This window comes from Serinus canaria, chromosome 1 (assembly GCF_022539315.1).
Source record: "Serinus canaria isolate serCan28SL12 chromosome 1, serCan2020, whole genome shotgun sequence".
Classification (NCBI taxonomy): Eukaryota; Metazoa; Chordata; class Aves; order Passeriformes; family Fringillidae; genus Serinus; species Serinus canaria.
The window spans coordinates 24,952,708-24,977,463 of NC_066313.1; the positions used below are offsets into that span (position 1 = coordinate 24,952,708).

Below are 24,756 nucleotides of genomic sequence, written 5' to 3' on the forward strand. Positions count from 1 at the left end.
AAACATAAATCTGGTGGCACCAAGTTTAGAAACTTCCACGTGGGTATGTGCTAAAGTACAGGCCTGAAGTGTGGGGTGCCTGGCTGTCCTCATGGTTCCCACTCTCCTTGGGGCTTTGCTTGCGCCCTCCACCCTGTGGAATTCACCAGCTGGGGGTGAGGCTTGCGTACTCAAATCAGTGTTGAGGTCCCCCATGGTGTCTGCAGTTGAGCTTTTTTCCAGGTACCTTCCCAGGAACAAATGCTTGGACTGGCCAGAGAAGCCCTTTCACATTTGCTGTGCTGCAGATTAGCACAGAACTAGGGAGAGAATTTGTCAAGTGCTGACAAACAAGTTGATACTGGAGGATGGCCAGAGTGTGGAATAGAAACTTCCCCTCACTTAGCAGTGAAGTGCTTTGGGTTCTCCAACCTTTATCATTTGTGGTCCACTTTTCAGACAGCCATGTCTTTCCTTGGCAGCCCTCCATGGATGAGCAGGTTGAAGAGGCTAGCTCTGATAGTGGGCTTAGGCTTGGTAGAGCCTTCAGCTGTTAATAAAGCTGTTCCCATACAGATAGCATACAATGCTTTGTCAGTCCCTAGCTTCTCCCTGGGAAAGACACACTGGGTTGTATTTTCAGGAGGCCCTGTGAATGGGACCTAGCTGGCACCTGGTGTCCACACAAGGTGCAGCTTTCACACCAGCTCCATGTGGTGAGAGCCACACAACTATTTCAGTTTCAACATGTCACCAGGGAAGCTTTAATTGGATACTTGAAAGTTAGGAGTAATGATGGGTTTTACTGCATTTCCCATATTATTTAGGGATGATCGTTTTTGTGGCTCGGTGGCTGGTGGAAGTGCTGTTCTGTGCTGGAGCATTCTGCACTGCCCAAGTTGACTGTGCCATCACATGTAGGTATGCTGGATTTCTATTAATGCCTTTCCATGAGTGCCTTCACTCATGTTGCATGCAGAAAGCACTTCCCTTTACTTGTATTTAGGGTTGAAATGGCTTTTCAGAGGTTCCCAGCACTTGTAGTAGTTTTTATCTAGGCGATTTGAGGTCTGGAGGCCCCATTTTGTGACAGCAAGGCTGAGAGAGGATTCAAACATGAAGGCCTGTTGGGAAGAGGAAAGGTAGGTTAGGGTAAAAGGAAAAAATTAAATCCAGGCAAGGTGTCTGCTCTAGCACAAACAAGATTTGTATACATGGTCCAGCATTTCCATGTTCTGCCTGCAGCCTGACCAACTTGGGGAAAATGCTCTTCAGATTTGGAAATGCAATGCTGGAATTAGTCAGGTCTCAGGAGTGACTTTGGACTCCCTGCCTGCCTAGGAAAACCAGGTTGTTCCAAAAGCTCTAGTTCAAGGTCTGTTGATGTTTGTCATTAGATCTTAGGGGGTAGAGACAGGAGGACAGTCACGGTGTTTGCTTCTTTGTCCATAGGCTAAGACAAAAATGAAATTCCCAGCTTCCTGCTCAGGCAGCAGTACATGTGGGCAGATGATCAAAGCTGCCTGGCACTGGATGTCTCCTGAGGAGCTCCTGGGAGCTGAGCAGTGCTCACTGGTAAGGGAGCTGAATGCTGCAGCAGTTGGGTCCAAGTACTCTTCCAGCTTGCCAGCAAGAAGCAACAGTACTAGGCTTTAGTTTTAAAGTGGGCACTATGCCATGCTCTACCCCAGCTCTTAGGAGCTCCTTTGGCTCCTTACCATGGTCCCGTCTGCAACCCGCTCCGGCTCCAGCTTGGCTTTGCTTGCCTTCTCGAAGCAGTCAGCATCTGGCCCGTGAGGGGTCATCATGCTGTGCAAGCTGCCACCTCCCGGCTGGAAACCTTCCTCCTTTGCTTCATAGTGGCCTTTGATGAGCCCCATGAACTCACTCATACAGTTCCCTGCAGGAGGCAAAGAGAAGAGGCTGCAAAGAACGGTGGTTGGGAGGGATCACAGACTGTGAAACCCATGAGCTAAGCTGGGCCAAGCAGAGGGTGTAGTGGAAGTTTCTAGACAGGGTATCAGGCTAAGGGACATCAGGGATCCTACAGGCAATTCTTGTAAAGTTGTACTACCGTGTACTACCTGGATTCAGAAACAGAGCTCCCTGATGAAGAAAGTTCATTAGAAATTACCTTAATGAAGGGGGTTACACCAGTGCCTAAATGACGTTGTTAGACCTGTGCTTTTCCTGCCATCTTGAGCTGTGTTAGTAATACACCTGCATAAGGGCTGCAGGTGTAACCTGATTTTACAGACTTGCATTAGGGATTGTGAAGCATTGGAAAGAAGATTCTGTATAATCATCCCTGTGTTACAGACACAAAATACCTGATCAACAGGGAGAGAGTTTGCTCTGCTGTCCCAAGTTATAAGCAGGAAATTATTTTGATAATCCTCTTCTACCACCTCTAGTGCAGTCGGGCACTTCACTACCTTATGCTTTGAATTCATGCATTATCTGCCCATTTCTCTACATCCACTGTATGCCCAAAGACAAGGAGCCAAATTCTGTCTTTCCCTGAGGAAGGATACTTCCAGTAGACCCCTCTGAAACCACTAGAGTAACATACCACTAACTTAGGCAAGGATGGTTATATCTAATTGTTCAGTACTTACTGAGTTATGTTCCCTGTAAGGAAATACTTTAAAACCTGTCATCCAAGCTTTCCTACAATACTTTAAAACCTGTCATCCAAGCTACACCTGATGTGACTAAACAATATGGCAACTTTCTGCTGAACAGTTAGGTTTTGCAAAACCAGGACATGCTTCCCTAGTTATTTTATATATAGCCCTTTTTAACCACTAGTTCAATCTTTGTTAAGTACAATCCAGGGTCTGAAATGTTTAACAGCAAAACTAATTTAGCTCAAAGCAGGGTTGGCCTATATATGTATGCAAACATTCATTAATTTTCATTCCAAGTTGTCAATGTCTCATGTAGGACTGGATAGTTACAAGATTTTCATTGAACCTGCTCATGTACTGCACTTGACTCGTTTAAACTGCAGTACAGATCCTGAGAGCTGAATAGCCAATTTTGTCTGCAACAGAAATTTTAAAATCTCTTAGGAAGACTGGGCAGGTAAGTAGGAAACCAGCCTGGAACTTAGGAGATGAGCAGAGTCTGGTCTCTTTTTCACTTGCAAATTTAATATGTGAACCCAAACAACTTAGGTGTGTCTTCCTTCCCTGTTAGTTAAATAGTGTTGTCTACAAGCAGGATGTTGTGAAGTTAAAATCTCTTAGTGGCCAGTAGGTATTAAGGACCCAGCATCATGAGAATCACATAAACACTCTCTCAGACAGAATTTACATATGCCCATGGTATAAAAAGTGTATCAGAGATTTTCAGTCTAAGTTCAAAAGTACTTAGGAGTAATTCACAACCTCTAAGGGTGTAAATGCAGCCAGGAGAAGTCAGTATTCACAAGCTGTACAACCCCCTGAGTATGTGAAATTGTTACGGTGTCTAAGAGGAATACTTTTGAAACACTATTGCTATACTTGGCGCAAAGTTAATGAAATATAACTCTTGAGTGCATCAAAATTCTCTGAACACAGGCTTTCCACTACACCTGAGGAGAGGAGGCAACAAAGGATTTCTGGCAAGTAAAATAAGCCTCTGGTGAAATACTTGGAGAGAAGGGAGTTCAGCAGAACTGAACTTGTTGAAATCAATATGTTACTTCTACCCTGGAGTTGTTCAGTCCTGCTATACCTCTCTTAATGCAACAACATTCTCGTCACAGCACTAATTGGAGAGGGAATTAACATGTGCAATGTCTTGATAGTTGACTATCACAATGTCTGCCTTACTCACTCGAGCTCTTCCTCTCCATGGCTGGGGTAGAGCAGACAACCAACCTACTCATCATGAATTTAATGCTCCAGCTTATGGCTGAGCTGCTGTGGTCAAGCAAGTAGCTATGGCAGCCACAGCTATCCTCATGGGTGCTCTTAGATCATCACAACATGGACAAGAGAAGGAGAGCTCTTTCTGTCTTTTAGCACAGATGAAGCAAGGTTGAACAACTTCATATTTGTTATGGCTCACAATGCATCCGTGTAAAATTAGCACAGCTCTGCTGATGAGCAGCAACTTCATTGTAGTTAACCAGCAGTGTGGCTCACCTCCTAGAGTCTAGAAAAAGTGTCTTGGCACTATCCCAGCCAGTCAGGAGATGTGTTTTCCTATCACCCTCATTATTGCAAATGAAAGCAGAATGACAGGGCTGGACTTTGCCTGTGGGATTTACTCAGATGACTGCAGAGCTGCCTGCTATGTTTGTAAGTGCCACTAATTCTGCTGGCCTCCAAAGTTCTTGGAAATAACTTAAGTGGCAGAAGGAACTGGCTGTTAAACTATGATTAGTAAGTGTGCAGAAATCCTCTCAGCACTTCAAAGTGACCACAGCAAGGTCACTTGATATCTTCTGGGATGGAGCCTGTTAGCTGTTGATGTAAGGGGTGCTGGATGGCCATGCTTTCCCCCTCAATCTCACAGAGCAGGGTGTCTCATCCTCTCCCTGGAAGGGCAGTCCCATGTCAGGGACTGGATTTCCAGCATCCATTCAATGCAACATGTTGCCATGCTCTGGCAAGACAAAGCCAAAAAATTGCCAAAAAGAAACCAGGTCTTCGGATGGCAACCAAATAAAAAAAAAATATCAATCAGCTCCCTGCCTGAGAAGCCAATTCCTCATCACTGGCTTCTTAAATGTGAGTAATACCTCCATCACTGTGCAGGTGGTGAAGAAGGGTTGTGGAGAGCCAATTTCTTCCTTTTGCTGTAACTCTGATCTCACCATACAAGTGCCAGCTCTACAGCCCTCTGGGCTTCTCACTGCCTGTAATATGATATTTCCCTTTCTCCTGTTCTTTATCTATGTACTCTAATGAGATATTAAGTGATTCATGGCTGGGTGGCAGGACAATATCTGACTCATTTGTACAATGCCAAGTTCAATATGCACCCAGGCTCTCTGGGAGCCCCTCGAGTACAGATGCATACACCTATGCAGAAACAATGGCCCATCACCTCTGAGATTTTGTGAGATGCTTTAAATAGAAACATCTTTGGATTTGTCCATTTTCCAGGGAGGACTGACTGACTCCAAGAAGCTGACTAACTGAGCCAAGGACAACAAACCAGACTGCTGCTTCCCTGTGCATGCTCTCAAACAAATGAGCCTTGTTTCTTTCCTGCAGCCCTGGGCTCAGGCAGAGCCAAGGCAGCGCAGACGTACGGTGGTAGTACGGCGGGCGGAAGGTGTTGTTAGCCACCCCCCAGCGCGGGGGGAATATGACAAAGTCAGCCAGTGCCACTCCAGCACGGGTCGTCTTGGCTGTCAGGACAGTGAAGATGGAAGGATCCTGGAAAAAAGCAAAGCAAAAAAGCATGAAATAGAGCAGGCCTCAGAGCTGTCTGCTCAGGTCACCTGGGTGGTAAAGATGACTGATACAGCCTCTCCCTGGCCTAAACACTTTTGTCACCCGCACCTGATAGTGTGGATGAGATGTGGGACCCTGGGGGACAGCGCTCAATTCCATGCTGTACAGGGGGGACAAGAAATAGGTCTGGATGGTTCTTCCTTTGAACAGCTTTGACAATCCTTCCCATCCTGGCCCTCATAGCTGGCAGCATAGATGAGGAGGGTGGACAACACTGCAAGATGGGGTACTGTGATTCCAGGAGCAGTCTCCAACACTCCTACCACAAAACCACACCTTTTCCTTAGCCAGTTACGGAGGACAGGAACATCTCGCTAGAGGCATTCAGCCTCATGGCCCTGTTAGTTTACAAAGGAGAAGAAATTGCAGAGAAATTGTGGCTTGTTGAAATCTCTAGTCCAGTAAAATGGTTTTCTGGGCTTTGATTCCAAACCCATCCTTCTCTGGCAGATTTTTCTGGAGTTTTAAACAATACTTTCTGTTGGTTTTCTCACTAGAAATGCTCCAGTCTCCCTTGCACACTCACTTGCATTGCTGTGGGCATCTCTCCCACTGGACTGGTTTCTTTTTTAGATGAGTTGCTTACATTAGTTTTGGCCTTAGTTATTTTCCATAAAATCTAGAAATTATTGCAATAAAAGCTGCCAGCTCTTCAAAATGAAATTCAGTGCTGGACTCAGAGGAACCAGAGGAAGGAGTCTGTCCAATAGCAAGAAATAAATCAAGGCAAGAATTTGAAGCAACAGTGTTTTTGCTGAGTTGCACAGTGTATGTTGGCATCAGTATTCATTCCTCCTCCAGGGCACAGAAATTCTATGCTAAGCTGCACAGAGCTGTTTAAGAAGCTGATCAACCTCCAGTGATGTCTTTGTACCACAAAAGAGGATGTCTTCTCCTATTCTTGGTTTGGACCCAGGGAAAGTGGCACAAAAGATTTCACACTGTTTCTCAGAGCACAACATATTTTTTAAGACGTGAAGACCCCTGGAGCTCAGGGTGGGTTTGGGTGGTATGATAGCCACAAAATCTTGCTTTGCCTTGCCCAGTTCCAGAACTTACCGCGTGGTCAAAAGCAACAGCATTAATGACCATGAACTTTTCCAGGTGATATTTGTACGGTGTGTAGTTCCCATGCCAAGCTACAACATTGTAGGGGGAGTAATCCTAGCAAAGCAAAGAGACAGAGGATTACCACATACAACCTTCCCACGTGCTGCACATGTGCAGGATGCTGCTCTTTCCCAAGTGAAAAGTGGGTTTAGTACTGATTAGAGGTACACTGGCAGCTCCTTAAGCACAGCCCAGTGTTGTGAGGATGAGGTTTTTCTCAGCATTTCTTCTTGGTGAACCTCAGCCTTCCCTCTGGGGTTTGGTCTCTAAGAGCTTTTGAGTGCTCAGGCAGTGTTTGGGCAAGGCCAGCTGCAACACCAGCTCTCTGGTAAGGAAACTCTGGATTATCACGGTAGCACCAGCTCCTCATTTGTACCTTGTCACTATAAACATATGGAGGCAAAGACCACTGTCGAGTTTTTGGACAACCAAGTGTTCACAAACACTTTTTTCCCAGACTGAGGATCCTCAGCTGGGAAAATGAGTGACCCAAGAAGACAAGGGCTCAGTTCTGCTCCACATAAGTGAGCAGGATTTTGTGAGATGACATCCCTGCTACTGAGCTGCATATCCCAGGCCATGCGCTGGCATTCACTGCACTTTAGTGTTACCTCTTCTCCCAGGGCATCCTCACCTGCTGGGCTGCAAACAGCTTGCCCTGGTACTTGCTGATCACTGTGTAGCCCCCTGGCACTTGGCGGTCCTCGTACCACGCCACGGGCACCAAGAAGTCACGTGGGTTGGCCAGGCCATTGGCTCCTGGGAAAGAAGGACAAAAGGTGACAAAGCTCTTTGGGCAGTCTGCTAGGGAAACGAGGGGCTGGTGCAATTTGCTGGCTTTGTGGGTGCCCTTCTGTGTTATGAGTGACCCAACTGCTTCTTGGCCCACCATGGAACCTGAAATAGTCATGTACTTCTCGTGCTCCTATGAGTAGGTGATTGTAATTCATCCTAGCATGCCAGTCCATGCTCCCTTTGTGACTAAGGGAGGTCCCACCAGTTGCCTTCTGAACGAGATTAGTACGTCATCCTCAATTAAAGGCATGTAACAACCAGGAATTAAGTGAAAAATGGAGGATGAATTGCTCTCTGTTCCTGGACATCCTGCTGACAGGATGCTTAGCCATGCAGAAGTTACAAGGCATGTCACGAGGGGGCCAAATACGTTTCTGAATGCTAACAAAGAGAGCAATAAAATAGTGATACCTACAGACTCAGGGCATACTGAGGGGTTGCTTAATGTGAAGAGTGCATTTTCAAAGTGCAAAGCACCATATGGGGGCTGGAGCATTCTTCTCCTTGTTAGTATTATTGTTACAAAGTGGTTTTGAATTTCTTGGATAAAAATGCAGACATTACTACCCGCTGCTAAGGTTTAACAGTCACCGCTTTTCTCCAGCTGTCACTTTTTTCAAGTGAAAAGTGAAGTTAAAATAAAGTAAGACTGAAATACAAAGGATCTTGGTCTCTGAGGGGAAGGCGGGTAGATGGTGAGAAGAGGAGCTCTTGTAATTACCACCTCCTGAAAAGGTTTAGTGCAGTTTTTTTCTTTTCTCCAGAAAGTAAGCCTTATAATAGATTCCTGCCTTCTGGAGACAAAAAAAACCCCAAAAAACAAAACAACAAAACAAAACAAAAAAACCCAAACCAAAATCCCAAAGAAAGTCTAACTGTGTCTGAAAAACTAGCTAATGGGAAAACTTATTACAAACAGGCTGGGCAACCATATCAATAATCAAGTGGAGCAGGCACAGATAAGTGGGGGATGGCAGAAAGCTGCAGCTGACTAAAAAGCGAGCTGCTGAAAAAACACTGTAGGCTCCATGTGGAAAATGGTGTGCCCAGGATGTCACACAGAAGAGATGTTCAAGTGTGGTTCCACTGAATGCTGCAGATTGGGTTGGTTCTCCACTGAAAGAAGGGCCAGCTTCACTTCACCATGGCCATGGGATACAAATGCCCCTGAATGCAGATGTGGCACGCCAAGATTGTTACTGATTGATAATACCAGTTAATTTGCTTGAAGCATGGCTACTCCTCTAAGTCATGCTGAGAGCTAAAAATATCTAGTGGGGAAAAAAACCCCAATCCAACCTAAAACAGAACAACCAACTCCAAAACACCAGTCTGAAAGTGGAGAACTGTTTGCACTGGTTTTGTAGTTATTTTAGCTGTTACAAAAGGAGCTTCACTTCCCTTCCCTGGGACAATCTTAGTAGAAGCAACCAGGAGGTGTTTTTCTCAGCAAGATAGATTTGGAGGCAAGTACCCAAGGGATGAGGAAGGTGACATAACTTGAGCTGAGCACTGCCAGAAATCTGGGCAGCAGGCCTTCAGATGCTGTGTCCCCTTGCAATATATTTGTCACGGCAGCAAGAGGCTGTGCCTTCATGATCTGTGACTCTGCACAGAGCTGGAGGCATCTGGCACAGAGAATCTGTGATTTCTGAGAGCTAGACCTGCACTCAGTGAAAGCAGATCCTCCCCAGATCCACACGGAGATGTGAATGTCTTGCTGGTCCAAGTCCTGTGCTGCTCATTTTATTGGTTTCTAATTCTCCAGAGGAAGCAGTTTCTGACACTAAAGCACTCTAGAGCTCCAAGGTTCCTCTGTTAACAGAAGCAGGGGGAAAAAACCCTTGATTAAATCTAAAATGGGCCTTCAGAAATATCTCCTTTTCAGTTGCCCCTGAAATCTGCCCTTCCTTTTACCAGGAATATTCTCTCCTATCACTCCAGTTTATGCCATTTCTGTAAGTATGAGACATCAATGGTGATGGCCTCTTGGGTTTCTTTTAGTAGGAACAGCTTCAGAGCCAGCAGATGGGGACACACTGACCAGAACTGAAAAGAAAATAATAGAAAAGAGGGTGGGGGATAAATGGTCCCTTCAGTGCCAGGACACTGGAATCTCTGGACAACTAGTGTGTCACATTTTTTCGGGCTCTTCTGGGAAATCACAGTGCTGGAATGAAAAGCATCTTTGTGAAGGAGCATGTGCATGGGAGGATGTGATGGATTTGGGCTTGTAATTCATGCCTGTCCCTATGGAATTCACTGTAGGTGTAACAGGAGATCCTTACCAATGGGTCCCAGGTCAGGCAGCTCAAAGTGTGCCCCATACACCTCCAGGATGTAGCCTCTGCTCTCCCCAAACACCTCCACGCTGAAACGCATTCCTTGCTGGAAAATAAACAAAGATACTAAGATCCTCCCAGGACTTTGCTGACAAACCATGAGCAGCTGAGTGCAGGAGTTGGCTTGCTCCAACCTCTGAACCACAGGCAAAGTGCATTCAGCCCTTACCTGGATGACACAGATTTCATTGGGCTCCACTAGCATCTTCCCAAACTCAGTGGTGATGAGCAGTTTTCCTTGCTGGGGCACTGTGGAAACAAGATGCAGGCAGAGGAGCTGAAGTAGTGTGGTGATTGCCACCTTCTCTCTCCCTGTCAGAGCACCTAGGCTCCAAGGAAGAGCAATGGGCCCTTCTTGGCACAGCTACACAGGGACTCTGGGCTCCCATGCAGACTCTTGCAGCAGAGAGCCCCTGCATTGGAATAAAGCTTCCTGACCAGCTCCATCCTCCCCATGTCACAGAAGGTACTTGCATGAGCCAAAACTTCACGGGCCCTTGGTGTGAGGTTTGCACCACAGTCCAAATAAATGGGATTTGATACATTTGGGTCCATACCTCTCTGTCTCACAGGCTTCATGTGAAACAGTGCATGTACCCATCTTTGTCAGGACTGTGGCAGTGTGAGATGTCTGGGAATAACTGCTTCCTGAGGGTAGAAGCAATACTCTGCTAACATCTGCATTGTTTTCCATGACTGTTCTGACACGGGAGAGCTCACATTTTGACTTGAAAAACTAGCAGATTTACAAAACCTGCTCTGGCACTTTTACTTCACAGTAGTGAGGGAGGTGAATGAGAACAATTTAATAGCTATTTGATGGAACAAATGTTCCTGCTGGTGTCCCGAAGGCATTCCTGTTCCTTCCTCAAGAAAGATACAAGCACATATCTGCCTTCTGATACCACTCAGAATATTTTTCAGCATGTGTGGACTTCATGTGTCAACCTCCACACTCACTGTGGTAGTCTGGTTGCCTGAGGCTGGCACAGCATGGGAGCTAAGCTGCCGTGCCAAATAACATTGGGCTAAAGCAACAAAGGCATCTAACTGTAAGCTGTTCTGAAATCCTGAGGTTTATGGTTTCCAGAAAACCTCTGCCTGTGGCGTGTCTAATACCAGTCTGGGCAGCACTGGGAAATGATCCCTGAGCACCATGGTGAGGAAGCTGGGTCACTGTTCAAAAATTGAGGTCTGGCACAGGAGCAGAGCTGGTGTCAGAACACCAAATCTGCATGGCATAGGGTGAAGCCAACCCTCTCCTCCAAATCTTGGCTGTAGAGCCCCAGGCTCTGGAAGAGCAAAGAGGCAGGCAGGTGGTAGCCCAGGTAGAACCACCTGGAGGAAAAAAGTCAAAGCATCAACTCACCAATCAGGAAGTCGCCATCAGAATTATAAAGGCATCTAAAGAAAAAGGGAAAGAATAAGGTTAAGGTGCTATAAACCCCATGCATTTGTGCACACCACAGCCACAGCTGGGGAGTTTTGAGCTGGGAGACTGACATGGCAGAGTTTCACAAATTCACAGAATATTCTAACTTGGAAGGCACCCACAAGGATCATCAAGTCCAGCTCTTAAGTAAATGGCCCAGCCTGGAAGCAGGATGTTCTCTGACTTCTGCCAAGTCCCTGCCTTTGTACTCATGGGCACATCAGCTATTGCAAGCTGGGGAGTGGGGCTCATTTCCCCCCTGAGCTGCTGCAGAGAGCAGCGATGCCTGTTGCATCTGTATTGAATTCTGAGGAGCAGCTAGAGGACCTAAATCCAAGACACCTCCTCTTGCTGCACCCCCATGTCCAGCTGCCTACTTCTCTTGGTGGTTCCTCAGGCACTCCTCCGGTGTTTGACCACAGAGCACAACCTGCTGTGGACATGGAGAACATGTTTGCCTGTGCACATAGGAGCACAGGACATAGAGGGACGCTGGGTCTCCAGGTGGTGGCAGACAGACAGCCTGGAGCAGCCTGAGCCCCCAGCAGAGCAGGCACTGACCTGTCAGTCATGGAGGTGTTGCAGACAAAAATATGGACGGCGATGCCATTGCGTCCTCGGGGCTCACCGGCGCCACACAAGGTGTGCAGTCCCTACAGGCAAACCCGAAGCACCAGGAGTGAGCAGAAGGCAGGGGAGCAGGGGCAGCCCTCTTCCCTCCCCTCACCCCACCCTCTTGCTGGGTCTCACCTCCTCTCTCCCTTCCCACACTGCTACCAGCCTTTCTCTGTGTGGCCCTCTGTCAAATGCGTTGGATTCTTTTCAATATAATAAGGGTTTCTTAAAATCCATGTAATCTGGTGTTTTCCAGCCAAGGGTCTGGGGAAAACTGAGGGTTGGGGCTTTTTTCTTTCTTTAAGTGTTCCTTGAAAGTTAATGAAGAAAATCAAGCCCACTGCCAGTTGCTTGAAATCTGCAATCCTCTCCCATAGATGCTCTGCAAGCCCAGTGGTTTCAAAACTGCCAATATTACCCCAGTTCTGAGCATCTTTTGTGCCCTGCCACCCGCTGAGGGGAAACAGAGATGGAGGATGCCCAGAAGCCCTGGTTCTCCAACTTACGCTCACAAAATCCATCTTGTTCTGAGGGGCTTTGGGAATCTCAAAAGGTTTCCATCGCAGCTAGATTACAGCAAACAAAAAACAAGAAGGAGGTGCCAGTGATCAGAACACAAATGGAGGCAATTCAAAAGAAAGTAGGCCCCTGTCCTCCCCACTGCTTCTCCTTGCTGAGGTAGCTCTCTCTTTCCTCTCCTCATTGCCTTGATCACCTGGTTTACAGATGTTGTTGCTGTGGTTTTTTTTTAATTTAAAAAGAAATTATTTGGGGGGCTTTTAAAATTTTTAATCATCATTTTGTGAAGTAATTGGCAGGCCTGTGTAGTGCCAAGGTCAAAAAAATCCCATTTAAAATCTGTCTCTATTAATAACAACACTTTTGAGAGTGAAGAAATTAAGATAAGCCAGCTTTCCACGGTCAAATTGTTATGGTCCTGTGCTCCATGCTAAATTATTCAGTCCTTCTGTGACCCAAACATGACATTTTTGCTTGCTCCACCTAATTTTCCCCACATCCAAAGCAGAAATAGATCTGCCTGCATGAGCAGCAGCCATGAGCAGCACTAATTACTTCTTGCAAAGCCTATCAAGGTCCTCAGGCAGAAAGAACCAGAGGAGTCCAAAATATTTGTGGATTTGAATCCACCTGCATCCTCTCAGAAGTTCCATAGTTTCTATTTGTCTGGAGCTTTTTTGTTTGGTTGGTTGGTTTGTTTGTTTGTTTACTGTGACATTTGCTATTGGTATTTGTTTTTTCCCTGCCTCTCAATCATAGCTTTGCTTTGTAATCTCTGTTCCAGTCTGGAGATCTTTCTTCTGTTTCAGCATTTCCTGCTCAGATGCCACCCCGTATTTTTTCATCACGTTTGACTCCCTTTCAGTTTTGTCATCTTTTATAATTCTGCCATTGTCCTTGGGTAATTTTAGAGTGTCATTTTCCCCATTGACTTCAATGGGCTTTGCATAAGGTGTCTCCATATGGCCATCTTTTTAGATGGAGGAGGATTGCTGAAGCTCCTTAAGCACCTGGGTGAAACACAAAGCATTGCAGGGAAGAGTAGGTGTTGTCCAGCAAACTGAACCTTGTCTCTGGCTTTGCTTCAGAAAGGATAATAAGGAAAGCAGGAAGGTGGCTCCCACTTACTGCCAGGAAATAACTCTTCTGGGTTTGGTGAAAGTAGCAACAGAGGGAGTGGGCAGGAGCTTTGCTGCTGTTTCCTCAGACGAAAAAACTACTACACGTAAATGGCTTCAAATGCTTGAGAGCTGGGCATGTGGAATTACTGTAATCATAAATACTCATAAAGGCAGATGTAGGGTGCAAAAGGACATCAAGGATGGATGAGGTGATTACAGAAGTCATTGGAGCTTTATCTGGGAAGGAGCACCAAAGGAATGTAAATATGAACCTGTCACTGCTCCTTGGTCAATGGCTGGAAAACATATTCCAGCAGATCCGGGAAATTATTTAGACAAATGGTGAGGCTGCCGGGAGGCTGGAAATTAGCTAATCATGATGCATCAAAGGGCAAAACCTGAGAGAAGTGAAAACCAATGACCATGAGACAATGTTGAGAGGAGAATGGCAACAGATTAGCAAAACCAAATGTTCTGGGGCTGGCAGGGAAGAAATCATGATTAAAGACAATGGCAAGGCTGTAACAGAGGAAGACAAATGCCATCTCTCTGTGTGACTCTCCAGAATGAAGCGAGATTTCCCATGAGGGCTGCAGAGAAATGGGCTGACAGCCAGCAGCCTCTCCAAAAGCACAGGGAAGGACAGGATGGATGGCAGAGACATGCAGCTGCTCTGCTGGCTGAGCTGGGGCATGAGAATTTCATGGGGGACACTGAAGGAGAAGAGAGAGCAGATTAAAAGGTGGCCAGCAGGAGCCACCAGGGGAGATGCCAGGTAGCACAGATCCAACCTATGGCACTGTAGCTGTGCTGGGAAGCAGCACAAGGATCCTTCAAGATGGGAAGCAACAAGCATCGAGGGCTGTCCTTCCTTGGGTGACCGTGGTGAGGAACAATGGACAGGTGGCAGACAATACCCTGCTTCTGAATTGGTCAGACCCCCAGGAACCCATGGCTCCCTTCACACCTCTTGCAACTTTGCACTTCTGGTTAGTTTGACATTTGACTGTCCTTCTGGAAGGACCAGGGCTCCTTCCAGCATGGTTACCTGGTTGGGGTCAGGCTCAATTTCATCCCAGTCGTGTGTCAAGTGGCCCTCCTCGAGAGGTTTGAAGGGTTTGTGGCAGACTGAAGGTAGGATTCGATACAGCCAGCTACAAACAAGGAAAACACCTGGATTAGCCTGGGGAAGAGGTTAAACCCTCTGGGTAGCTGCTGGCTGATTGAGCTCCCAGAATAACATTTACATGGGTGGCAACTGGAACAAGAGGTTTATTAAATATCAAATTAGTAATATTAAGATTACATAGCAAACAACAGCTAACAGCCAGAGGTTTCCAGAGAGATGGTTTTTATTATGGGCTCTAAATACAAACATGTCCAGCTTTATATAGGTAAATGTCTATGTGTATTTATGTGTAATTTCTTACGTCTACATTCACACATATGCATATAAAAAATACAGATACAGCTTTTTCTGTTGCTGAAATACAGCAATCTCACAGTTGGAAAAAGATGCTTGTTTAAAACAGCTACAAAGCAGCTCAGACAAGACAGGGATGAGCAGTGTCCAATGGAAGGAACAGAGGAGCCCTCTGGAGACAGCCTGTATCTGAATTTGGATGGATTACAAAAAGTAGCATCCTTTGCTTGGTTGGCCATGCCCATGCAGCAAAGGCTAGAGTTTTATGTGATGTTTCCTGCTGCTGTAGGAGGTCCCCTATGCCTCTGTCACTGCCTGGGACTGTCACTCTCCTTCCGTGCTGCCTGCAGGGGCTGTGGGCCCTGCCAGCCCTGCCACTCCAGCATCCACACACCCTGCCTGCTGCAGCCCAGCCCAAAGCTGGGCTTGCAGTCAGGTGAGAGAGCAGAGGTGGTCAGAAAAGCCTAAGCTAGGCAGGGCAGCCAGTGCTTTTGATGTGTCAACAGCAGTGGTTGCAGTTTGGGCAAGTGGGAGAGGGGAGGAGGGAGCTCTCCCTTGAGAGCTTGAAAAATTCCATCAAGGACAACTTCGTGCAGCAAACAATGATTCATCCCTTTCCCACGCACACTGAGAGCTGGCACCAGCCTGGAGAGCAGAGGCATCTCAGATGATGCATTTGCCTTTTCTTTGAACAAGCAGCAAAAGGGACAGAAAAGCCACAGTGGGAGAAGCAAAAAGAGAAACCCATCTTCTGCAATCTGGTTATGGCTGGAGCATGACAACCAGGACAGAGCTCTGGGAAGCTTGCTGCCGGCTGGAACAAGCTGTTCCCAGCGCTGCTGAGGTGTTAAAGATCACGCTGGGTGCCTGGCACTTTTCTGAGGCCCTGGGCAGCCCCAGAATGGGAACAGACTGAGCTAGAAGCTCACTGGCCCCAACCAGTGTGCAGGAACATCCCTTAGGAGGAAAGAATCTTTCTCAGAGGCTTGGCTTTGACACTGTGCATCATCAATTGCTTAGCAGTGCCAGAGGTCATCTTTCCATAGAAGCAGCAGGGCTGAAACCCCGAGGTTGTTTCACAGAGCACACATAACCCATTCAGGACTCCGTGGTCCCTGTGAACACCCCCCTCCTTCCTCATCTTGCTCAGAAAACCACTTTGTTTCCCACCCCAACCACTTCTTTCTCAGCATTTTTTTAACCCACTCGCCCCACCAAAGCCTTTTCTCTCCTCACCCGTGGTCTTCTGTCCTTGTCCCTTTCCCAGCGCACAGCAGAGGTTTTTTACCTTTCTAGGCTTGCAGAGAGCAGTGCTGGCACTGAGGCAGCCTCTCCACCGCTCCCCAGAGCTCAGCCCAAGCGCCACATCCCCCCCAGTGCCGGGGTCACGGTACCTTCGCCTGTTGGTGGCGCGGGGGCAGGTGAAGGCAGAGCCCGAGAGCTGCTCGGCGTACAGACCGTACGGGCACACCTGGGGGTTGTTCTGCGGGGGGGACAGGGAAAAACAAGGAGTGAGAGGCAGTGGCGTGGAACTTGGCTCTGGAGCCTCCAGCAGAGCACTGAGCTGGGCACCCAGCGCCCTGATGCTGTAGGGTGCCGTGCTCTCCTGTGGCTGTGCTTCGGCTCCAGTGCTTGTTGTGTTCTCGCTCCTCTGAGGCACCAGCCAGACCCCAAACACCATTCCCACAGGCCACAAAAGTGCCCCAGGGAGTCAGCTGCTAGGGGCAGTGCTGCATGGGGTCAGACACAGGAGTATCAGGGAAAAGGAAATAATTCCCAGTGAATACAGACAGAAAAGCACCCTGGTATTGAGGACAAACTTTTCTCAGACCAAGTGTTCAGAGGGGTTACCCCAGAGCATCTTGTCTGGCTGCCTTTCCAAAAGGCTAATTAAGACACAGAAGCTGAATGCACTGAATTGTCCCTGCTCCTGCCCTCTGCCTGTGGAACCAGTGCCCAGAGCAGGCGTTTTGGTGTCCTGCTGCTTCCTCCTGACAGTGCTGCTTGCTGCCCAGAAGCATCAGTGACCTGTGTAGGAGCCTTTGCTTTCCTGCAGGGTTTCTGCACAGTGAGAGTCCTCCTTTGGAGTACAAAGGGGGCATTTCCCCCTTTGCAGAGCTGTACAACTAGCACAGGTTTTAGCAACCCTTATGAGTTCATAACTGGAGGACAGATTCCTCCTTTTCAGAGAACAGAAACTAAGCATTTTGATCTAAGTAGGCCACCATCTATTTGTTGATTTCAGCAAGAAGCAAAGATATCCAAGAACTGCAGGAAATACCCCAGTGGGACAGTCATACACCATTTGCTACCCCATCTCCCTCCTGCAAGGTCTACTATAGCATCCTGTATCCTGAGCAGAGCAGCCTTCCATACAGTATCAAACCCTGCCCTGAGAGGTGGGCAGAGGGAGAGGTAAAGCTCTCTGAGTGCATGTATCCTCCAGCCCTCCAGCTCCATCTTGTCAGTATGGGTATACAGTGAAGCAGGGGGATCAATAACCCTTGGAATTTTTAACTTAGCCAGCACTACTGCAGATGCCAGTCTAATAAATACTGCATCGGAGAAAGGATCCACTCCTGGGACTGAAAATCTTTTTTGTCTAACTTGTTTTCAGATTTTTCTATTAACTCTTTGGATACAGAGTCCACACACTGTCCAGATGAGAGCACCTCAGCCAGGAGCTGGAGGGGTCTGCTCTGCAAAGTGGTGCTGCCATGGAAATCCTCAAAGAGCACATCCACCACATTCCACTGCCTTTTTAGACCAGCAGCCACTATTATTGATCTTCCAGTTTTAAGTGCCTCTGTCTTACCTTTTTTCTAGCCAGCCTCAGTAACAAGACATTGCCCCAGCCAAACTACCAGCCTGAATCAGCACAGCAGTTTGTCTTTCTTGTGAGCACACCGTGGGCTGCCATGCAGACCTAGGGGACATTTGCATTTAACATGTCCCTGTGTTGTGTGTTAGTGCCCTTGCTGCCACACAACATGCAAAATATCAGAACTGGGGAAATCCAGGAAACTCAGGAAAAGCAAAAGTTGAAAAAGTCTCCATTTGACCTTAATTCTACTGGCCTCTCTGCATAGATGGGGAAGGGGAGCACCCAGGGATGGAACTGGCTTAGCACCAAGTCATAGAATCCTATAATGGTTTGGATTGGAAGGGACCCTAAACCAACCTGCCACGGACAGGGTCACTTCCCACTTGACCAGGTTGTTTAAAGCCCCATCCAACCTGACCTAGAACATTTCCAAGGATGGGCTATCCACAGCTTCTCTGGGCAACCTGTACCAGTGTTGCACCATTCTCATAGCAAAGAATTTCTTCCTAATATCTAATCTAAGCCTGCCTTCTTTTGGGTTAAAGCCATTCTCCCTTGTCCTATCCACTATGTGCCCTTGTGAAGAGTCCCCCTGCAGATCCCTTGTAGCCCCATTTATGTACTGGGAAGGTGCTATAAAATCTCCCAGGAGCCTTCTCTTCTCCAGGCTGAATAGCCCCAACCCTCTTAGCCTGTCTTCATAGCAGATGTGCTGCCATCCAAGGCCTAGGATTACAGGAGATCTGAGGGAAGCCACAGGCAGCCTCAGAGTGTGTGCTGGTGTAAAGGAGACCAGCACAAAAGGAGGTGAGGGAGGCTTAATTCTTCAGGGTCTCATTCGTGCCTTTGGGCATCACATGGGTTGCAATTCCTTCCCTTAAAACAGAATGACCCCATATCATTTATTGTCATCAAACATGTTCAGAAGTTACTTTTAAAAATGAATCTGTCAGTTTATTACTACAGGTATTCATGTCCTCTCCCTACAAAGAAGCTTCTCCCCTGCCAAAGACTTGTGTGTCAGCTTCATAGAACCCCATTCCTACAGAAGTTGTGAAATCTGCCTCTCCTGAGCAGAGCATATCTCTCTGCCAATCTTCAAACTTCTGCTCTGATTTAATCCGGAGCTGGTGGCTTCTTTCTCAGTGTGGCTGAGCCACTTGTATTTTTTTCCTTTAGGAAAAAAAATCCCTGGTTCTGAGCAGAGGTAATTTAGGCAGGTCTTAACACCCAAGGTGAAACTTGGAAGCTCACAAATAACTTTAAAATAGAAAGTATTAATGGAAATCTTTATTTCTGACTTCTGCCAGCATCTTATTATTCCAGCCTTGTATAAAGAAGGCTCCTGGAGATTTTCATGGTGACAGAGAGAAAGGAAACATGTTAAGATGAAAAGAAGCCAAAGGATTAGATATTCACTCAAGAGTGCATTTTGATAAAGCACTTAAAAAACCCCCAGTACCTGTCCCTCTGGTAAAGCTCCTGGACAGCGTGGATCCTCAGAAGCATGTTCATTTCCAAATCCCGACATGTACTGTAAAATAAACCACACAGCTCATCACTGCTTTGAAAACACAACCAAAACCTCTCCAAACAACCCACCCATTGCTCTCCCATGCATTTTTCCAGGCTCTTAGTATGCATTAAGACTTTCTCAAGTGATCTGCTTGCATGTTGCCACAGACCATTTTCATGGCTCCTGGATTTGCTTCACTAGCTAACCGTGTGCTGGGCTGGGAAGCACAGACAGGAATTGCTCTCCTAAGACTGCATGTCTATTTTGACTGCATTCTGCTCCATCGAGGTACTTGAGAAACAACCCAAATATCACATATACTGTCAGACTCAAGGACAACAGGGTGATGGATAGGAAGAACTGTGGGCCAACATTATGGATGTGTGCTAGCACCATTCATGTTCAATCTGACTTTGCTTCAATCACGGCTGTTCCAAAATCTCCAAACTGCCTTGCAAATTTGTTCACTGGGTCCTCAGATTCTTAGGGAATGAAACTGGGAATCATTTGGTTGGCATGCCTTGTGATAAATCCCCATACTCAAAGAAAAGGTCAGGATGTAGATGGGATGAGGGATGAAGGGAAACACAGCCAAGTTAATCTGTGTCGCTGATCTGTCCTAAATAAGCATTGCCCTGTTGGGCATAAACTGTCCACCATGGTAGTAAGCAAGAATTAATTCACTGGGTGATTGTCTGGGTCTCTAGAGCAGTGAATTCCCAAGAGACCCACAGATGGAACAGACCTACACATCCTCCCATACCTGCCTACAGCTGTCATGGTCTGAGCATGGCTAAAAGCCACAGGACAGAGTGGATGCAGATCCCAGCTTTGCAGCACGGGCAAAAGCCCCGCAGCAAGCCTGAGAAACATCAGGGAAGCAGGAATAACAGAGACCTTGGCTTTGCACTGTCAGAAAAGTAAATACAGCCCCTTCAGATGCTACAGGAAGCCACAAAGCAGCTCTGTTGAACTCTGTGAACACAGAGGTGTTTCTTGGCAGCGGCCGGCGGTTCAGCCCCGTGGTCTGGGAGGGAGTTAAATATTAATGCTGCCCTCTAACAACTGCAAGAGTAGCGGGGCTGCTCATCAGCCTCCAAACAGCAGTGCCAGGATGGCAAAGCCCAGGAGCCCTAAGGCTTGGCTGTCACACATCCTGGCTGTCACCAGCACTGAGCAGTCCTGGCAGGCACAGGGCCCATCCTCAGAGTGTACAACCCCCCGGGAGGCACAGGTCTGAGAATAAAATGGACAGATGCCCCTCTAACCTGGTTATAGAAGCCCCTATACCTGGTTTATTTTATATATAGTATTACAGCACCTGGATTATTCCCCCCAGGGGTGCTCAACCTTGGGCAATTTGCAGCCTCCTTCTAATTTTCCCAGTGTAGCAGACACTTAGAGAGCAAGCCTGAAACCTCCTGGGAAATCATGTGTTTTCCTCGGGCTCCTTTCAGCGACCTGTAAGAGAAGACCATTCCCAGGGGGCCCAGGCTGGCTGGAAGCCCTGCTCAGCCTGAACCTGAAAACATCCTGGTTTCCCTCGGTTCAGGGAGGATATTTCTATCATCTTGTAAATGAATATACATCGCTAGGAGCTGCTCTCCGCTGGGTTCTGCAAGAAGCATATTGATATGCAAAGCAGTAGGTCGCCTAAGCAGCCTTGGCAAATGTATTGTATTGAAACATTCCCCCCCACCCCTCGCCCCGTTTTTCTTCCCCCCTCCCTTCTTTTAAACGGAAATGCAGCAATATCTGATGGGACTGCAGCAGTTCCAGAATTAACTGAGACTTCCACACCGCATCCTCCTTTACCGGTAACACAGAGCTTGTCCGAGCTTTTGCCTTCGGGGCAGCCCTGGTGAAAAGGGGAGAAAAGAGGGAAGAGGACGAAGAGGGAACACGCTGATTTTCTGGAAGCATAGCCAGCAAGATTCGACAGGCTCTGCTGAATGCTGATGGAGGGCTGGGAGGGGACAGCCAGCGGCTCTTGGGAGGGTTCGTGTGCCTGGCAAGGGTCGTGTGCTCCCCGGCAGCCCCGTGCCACACTGCTGGGCTGAGGGGGAAAGGAGGCACAGAGATTTTGCTGTGACAAATCCATCCCTTGTCCTTCAGGCTAAAAAGCTGGAGACCTGCACATCTGAACTGCCCATCCACACCCCAAAAAGTCCCTTTGCCTCTACTTGCTGGGCCAGAGGAAAGAAGAAAACCAGCTGGGCCGGCAGCAAGCAGCTTGTGGCAGCAGCTGCTCTGTGTCCGCACTGGTGCTGCACCGCACCTTGCCCGAGCACAGCAGCAATGCAGGGGACACTTCCCCACCGGACTGCATGCAGAGCTGCTGCCTTTCCCAGCTGCACCAGGGGCTGCAGGGGGTGGCACTGCTCCGCTGCCTCTGGAGCGGCAGCAGAAGCTGCTGCATCATTGTTTGGTCAAATAAATTCTTTCTTGCCAAGGGGAAAAAAAAATAATTCTCAGGTAACTGCATCGAGGGCTGAAAAAAAGACATTGGCAGGACTGCAGCCACTGGGAGATGCCTTGCTGGTGATTTATCACCCTGAGTGTGGCTCCAAGACTTTTGCCCAGAGATTGGATGTGGCTTTTCTTATCCCCTATTTCATTTTCTCTTTCCCTGTGGCATACCTCAGAGAGGCTTCTCTCCTCTACATGCCCCTAGGGAGTTGGTGTCAAACATTATCTGGGCTCCCAAAAAGCTGTGCCACATGTGCTCCCTGCATGCCTCGGAATCGTCATGCTCCAGGCCTCTGGGGCACCTTGCAGGGACCCTGCTGATACAGGCTGGGTGGCAGTAGCAGTGAAAGGACCAGGCACATCATGGCCTTTCCCCCTTCCAACCCTCCAGACCCACCTCCCACTTCCCATTTTGTGCTGCACAAGGTGCCCCCACGCCAAGGGAAATGACCTCTCTCTGCCAGCCCACCAGCAGACCGTCCTTCCTGGGCTGAAAAATCTGGAAAAATGGAACCCAACTCTTTTCCATGAAGTGGTACCATGATTTGAGTCCCAGAGCACTTTGCCCTAGGTCTCTGCCTGGCCTCGACAGTTCCTAGAGAAGTTATAGAAATCTCCAGATTGGGTAGGTTGATGGGTACTATTGTAATTGAGCAGCTGGTTTCTCTGTTACACAAAATAGTCTCTGTGGCTCTTTGTTTTCAGTCCTGCTTTTAACTACAGTTGTTATTTTGTTCAAGATCCTGTAGTTTTTTATGCCAACAGGACCTTAGGTATTCATCTGACTCCACTTTGGTTTTTGTTTTGTAGTTTTTCGATAAAATGAGAGAGATAAAAGCCCAGCACAGCATAAAAAATTCAGCATAGCTCATTGATTGGAATAACTGGGATGTAAAGCAGAGTGCTCGCAATGGGTGTCGTGCTCTGACCTATAAACCATAACCTTTTGTTCTCCAGATTAGACAGCAGGCATGGGAAAAATGCATTTGAAGTCTGAACACACAGTCTGCAAAATAATTAAGACCCTTCTTCAAACACTGCATAATATATTTCTCTATCAGCTCCTGCTGCAGGACACAGGGAAACAACATTCCTCTCTTGGCAAGAAGCATGGCACTTTTTATCAGCTCAGTCCAGTCAGCCCTGGAGTGTTTAACACAAATGCAGAAACGTTGACATGAGTATCTGGGGACAGGAGCAGAGCAGGTCTCTCACCCTCCGTGTGGGGCTCCACAGCCTCCTGGCAGGCTGAAGCCAAAGCACACAAACCAGAGGGCCAATATCCCCAGAAGAAGCTGCCACCTCCCCTGACATTTCAACATCCCTGTGCTCCAAAAGTGCTGGAGATGGTCCAGGGCCAGACCTTTCCTGAAAGGACCTGCTCAGCTCGAGGCTGGGACATGACACTCTGCAGACAACAGGAGAGAGGGATGGATGCCAGGGGAGTGGGGAGGAAGGGTGAGCCAACAGTTTTGGAGGAGAGGTGCCAAGAAAGGTGAAGCAGGTGAGGTGATGACGGGGTAGGGACACATGTGACGTCCCAAAGAGGAGCTGCTGGCAGAGCAGCCTGTTCCCATGAGCAGCTCGGGGCGGACCCACGCTCAGCCTGCAGCCACAGCCACAATGGCCAACAAGGTGTTAGGGGCTGCTAGGAGTGAGGCAAAGATGGACATGGAAGATGCAGTCACAGTCATGACATGAACCAGCTGGGTCCTCATCTGGAATGGTACAGGGACAAGGCTGTCCTGCTGCTGAAAGAGGATTGTGAGAGCTGGGAAGTGCTTGGACAGGCAGGGAAGAAGCATGGTGAAATCCTACTGTTTGAGGAGACAGGACTCCTCAGAGGTGAATGAGCATTATAAGAGCACTGTGTAAAATAATGAGCATTACAGAAGGTGGGGAAGGAGCACACACATGGATCTCCAGAACTAGGAACAGGCTTAGGAACAGTAACATCCCAAAAGTCCAGAGAGAAATGCGATGATCCTGCACAAGCTTTTGAGACTCACCATCTCCTGGGATGAGGCTTTGCCACTCCTGCATGCTGCAGCAGCTCATGCACCCCAGTGGCCCTGGGGCAGCTGGCCCCCCACGACAGTGGTGAGGTGCTGATGAGGTTCAGGGTTGCAAGTCTTGTGTTCCTATGCTGGAGCCACAAACCCGCCCTATCACACCCTTCTCCCAAAGCTCCCCCGTGCTCTGGCAAAGGGTGCAGGGAAAGCTCCTGCCAGCTGCCCTGCTGGGGTTTGGAGAGGAGGGCATGGCCATAGCCTTGCTGCTCCAGGGTGCCCTGCAAGGAGAAGCAGCCCTGAATGGAGCTGCTCCTCAGGGCTGCTGGGGAAAATGGTGGCCAGGATTGCAACATGTGGGCAGATGTTGCCAGCCAGATTTCATAGGCTGAGGGGAAACACCCCCTGGCAGCCAGGAGGGGAGGAGGGGCGCATGCCGAGGGTGGGGAAAGGACAACTCCCACCATTAAGAGGTCCCAACCAAGAATGATTTCCAAAGGAGGTGAAGAGGGAGAGAAATGCTTATTTATAGATGAAACACAGCAAAATACTTCATCCCAAGAAAGCTTTAAAAACACACCTTGGCATACAAAAGAGGGCACAATAAAATGAAACAGCCCCCAGAAAACTGGTGTGAGCAGAAAAAGGGCTTCTACAGCCAACACTGCTGGGTTCCAGGCACCCAAGCTCTTACCTGCAGGCCTGTCATCCTCCTCCTGGTTATCCTCCTCCTGGAGCAGACACAAACCCCGAGCAGGTATCTGGCCAAAGCAGCCTGGCAAGCAAAGCCTGCTCACTGATCAACTGAGCTGGGCTGGAGGCAGGCTGACAGTGCTGGGAGTGAGAAAGTCCAAGGGAATTTTCAACCTGTTTGCTCAGCCCAGTCTGTGTTTAACCAAACGCCCTTCTCTGCAGAACCAACCCCAGGATCGATCTGAATAAACAGGGGGTGAGGGGGACTGGGTTTCCTCATCGCCCCTGTTCCCCCTTGGATGTTAAAAAAGGGGTCATGGCTCCCACACATGGGGAGGGGGAAAGAACAAAGTGTTAAGAACCAAGAAAAGCCATTCTGCAACTGTTTTATAAGCTTCTTTTGTAAATTGTACCTTTAGCAAATGTCAGACACAACCCTCTAAATGTGTAACA

At 48.0% G+C, this 24,756-nt stretch overlaps 1 protein-coding gene across 2 annotated transcripts; it reads right to left on the reverse strand.

Moving 5' to 3' along the window:
• Nucleotides 1-713: 713 nt before the first annotated feature.
• HGD (homogentisate 1,2-dioxygenase) lies at nucleotides 714-24,461 on the reverse strand. Of its 2 annotated transcripts, none has more exons than XM_009102592.4 (14): nucleotides 24,305-24,461; nucleotides 19,079-19,150; nucleotides 16,187-16,275; nucleotides 14,418-14,523; nucleotides 12,236-12,295; nucleotides 11,676-11,767; nucleotides 11,052-11,086; nucleotides 9,852-9,931; nucleotides 9,629-9,728; nucleotides 7,180-7,304; nucleotides 6,495-6,599; nucleotides 5,231-5,357; nucleotides 1,698-1,879; nucleotides 714-1,103 (listed from the first exon to the last, which is right to left on the reverse strand). In XM_009102592.4, exons 1-14 carry the CDS (start codon nucleotides 24,317-24,319, stop codon nucleotides 972-974), a joined length of 1,320 nt encoding a protein of 439 aa, XP_009100840.1. In that variant the 5' UTR covers nucleotides 24,320-24,461; the 3' UTR covers nucleotides 714-971. The 2 variants fall into 2 exon arrangements, with proteins under 2 accessions (XP_009100840.1, XP_018763702.1); XM_018908157.3 differs by lacking the exon at nucleotides 24,305-24,461 and adding an exon at nucleotides 23,611-23,923.
• Between the last annotated feature and the right edge of the window lie 295 nt (nucleotides 24,462-24,756).

Coding starts and splice junctions, on each gene's coding strand:
- HGD (XM_009102592.4), bottom strand. Junction 7,305..9,628: donor GCCTGACCTGGGACCCATTG/GTAAGGATCTCC, acceptor CTTCTTTCCCAG/GAGCCAATGGCCTGGCCAAC. Junction 1,104..1,697: donor GGGTTGCAGACGGGACCATG/GTAAGGAGCCAA, acceptor TCTTCCCAACAG/GCCTTCATGTTTGAATCCTC.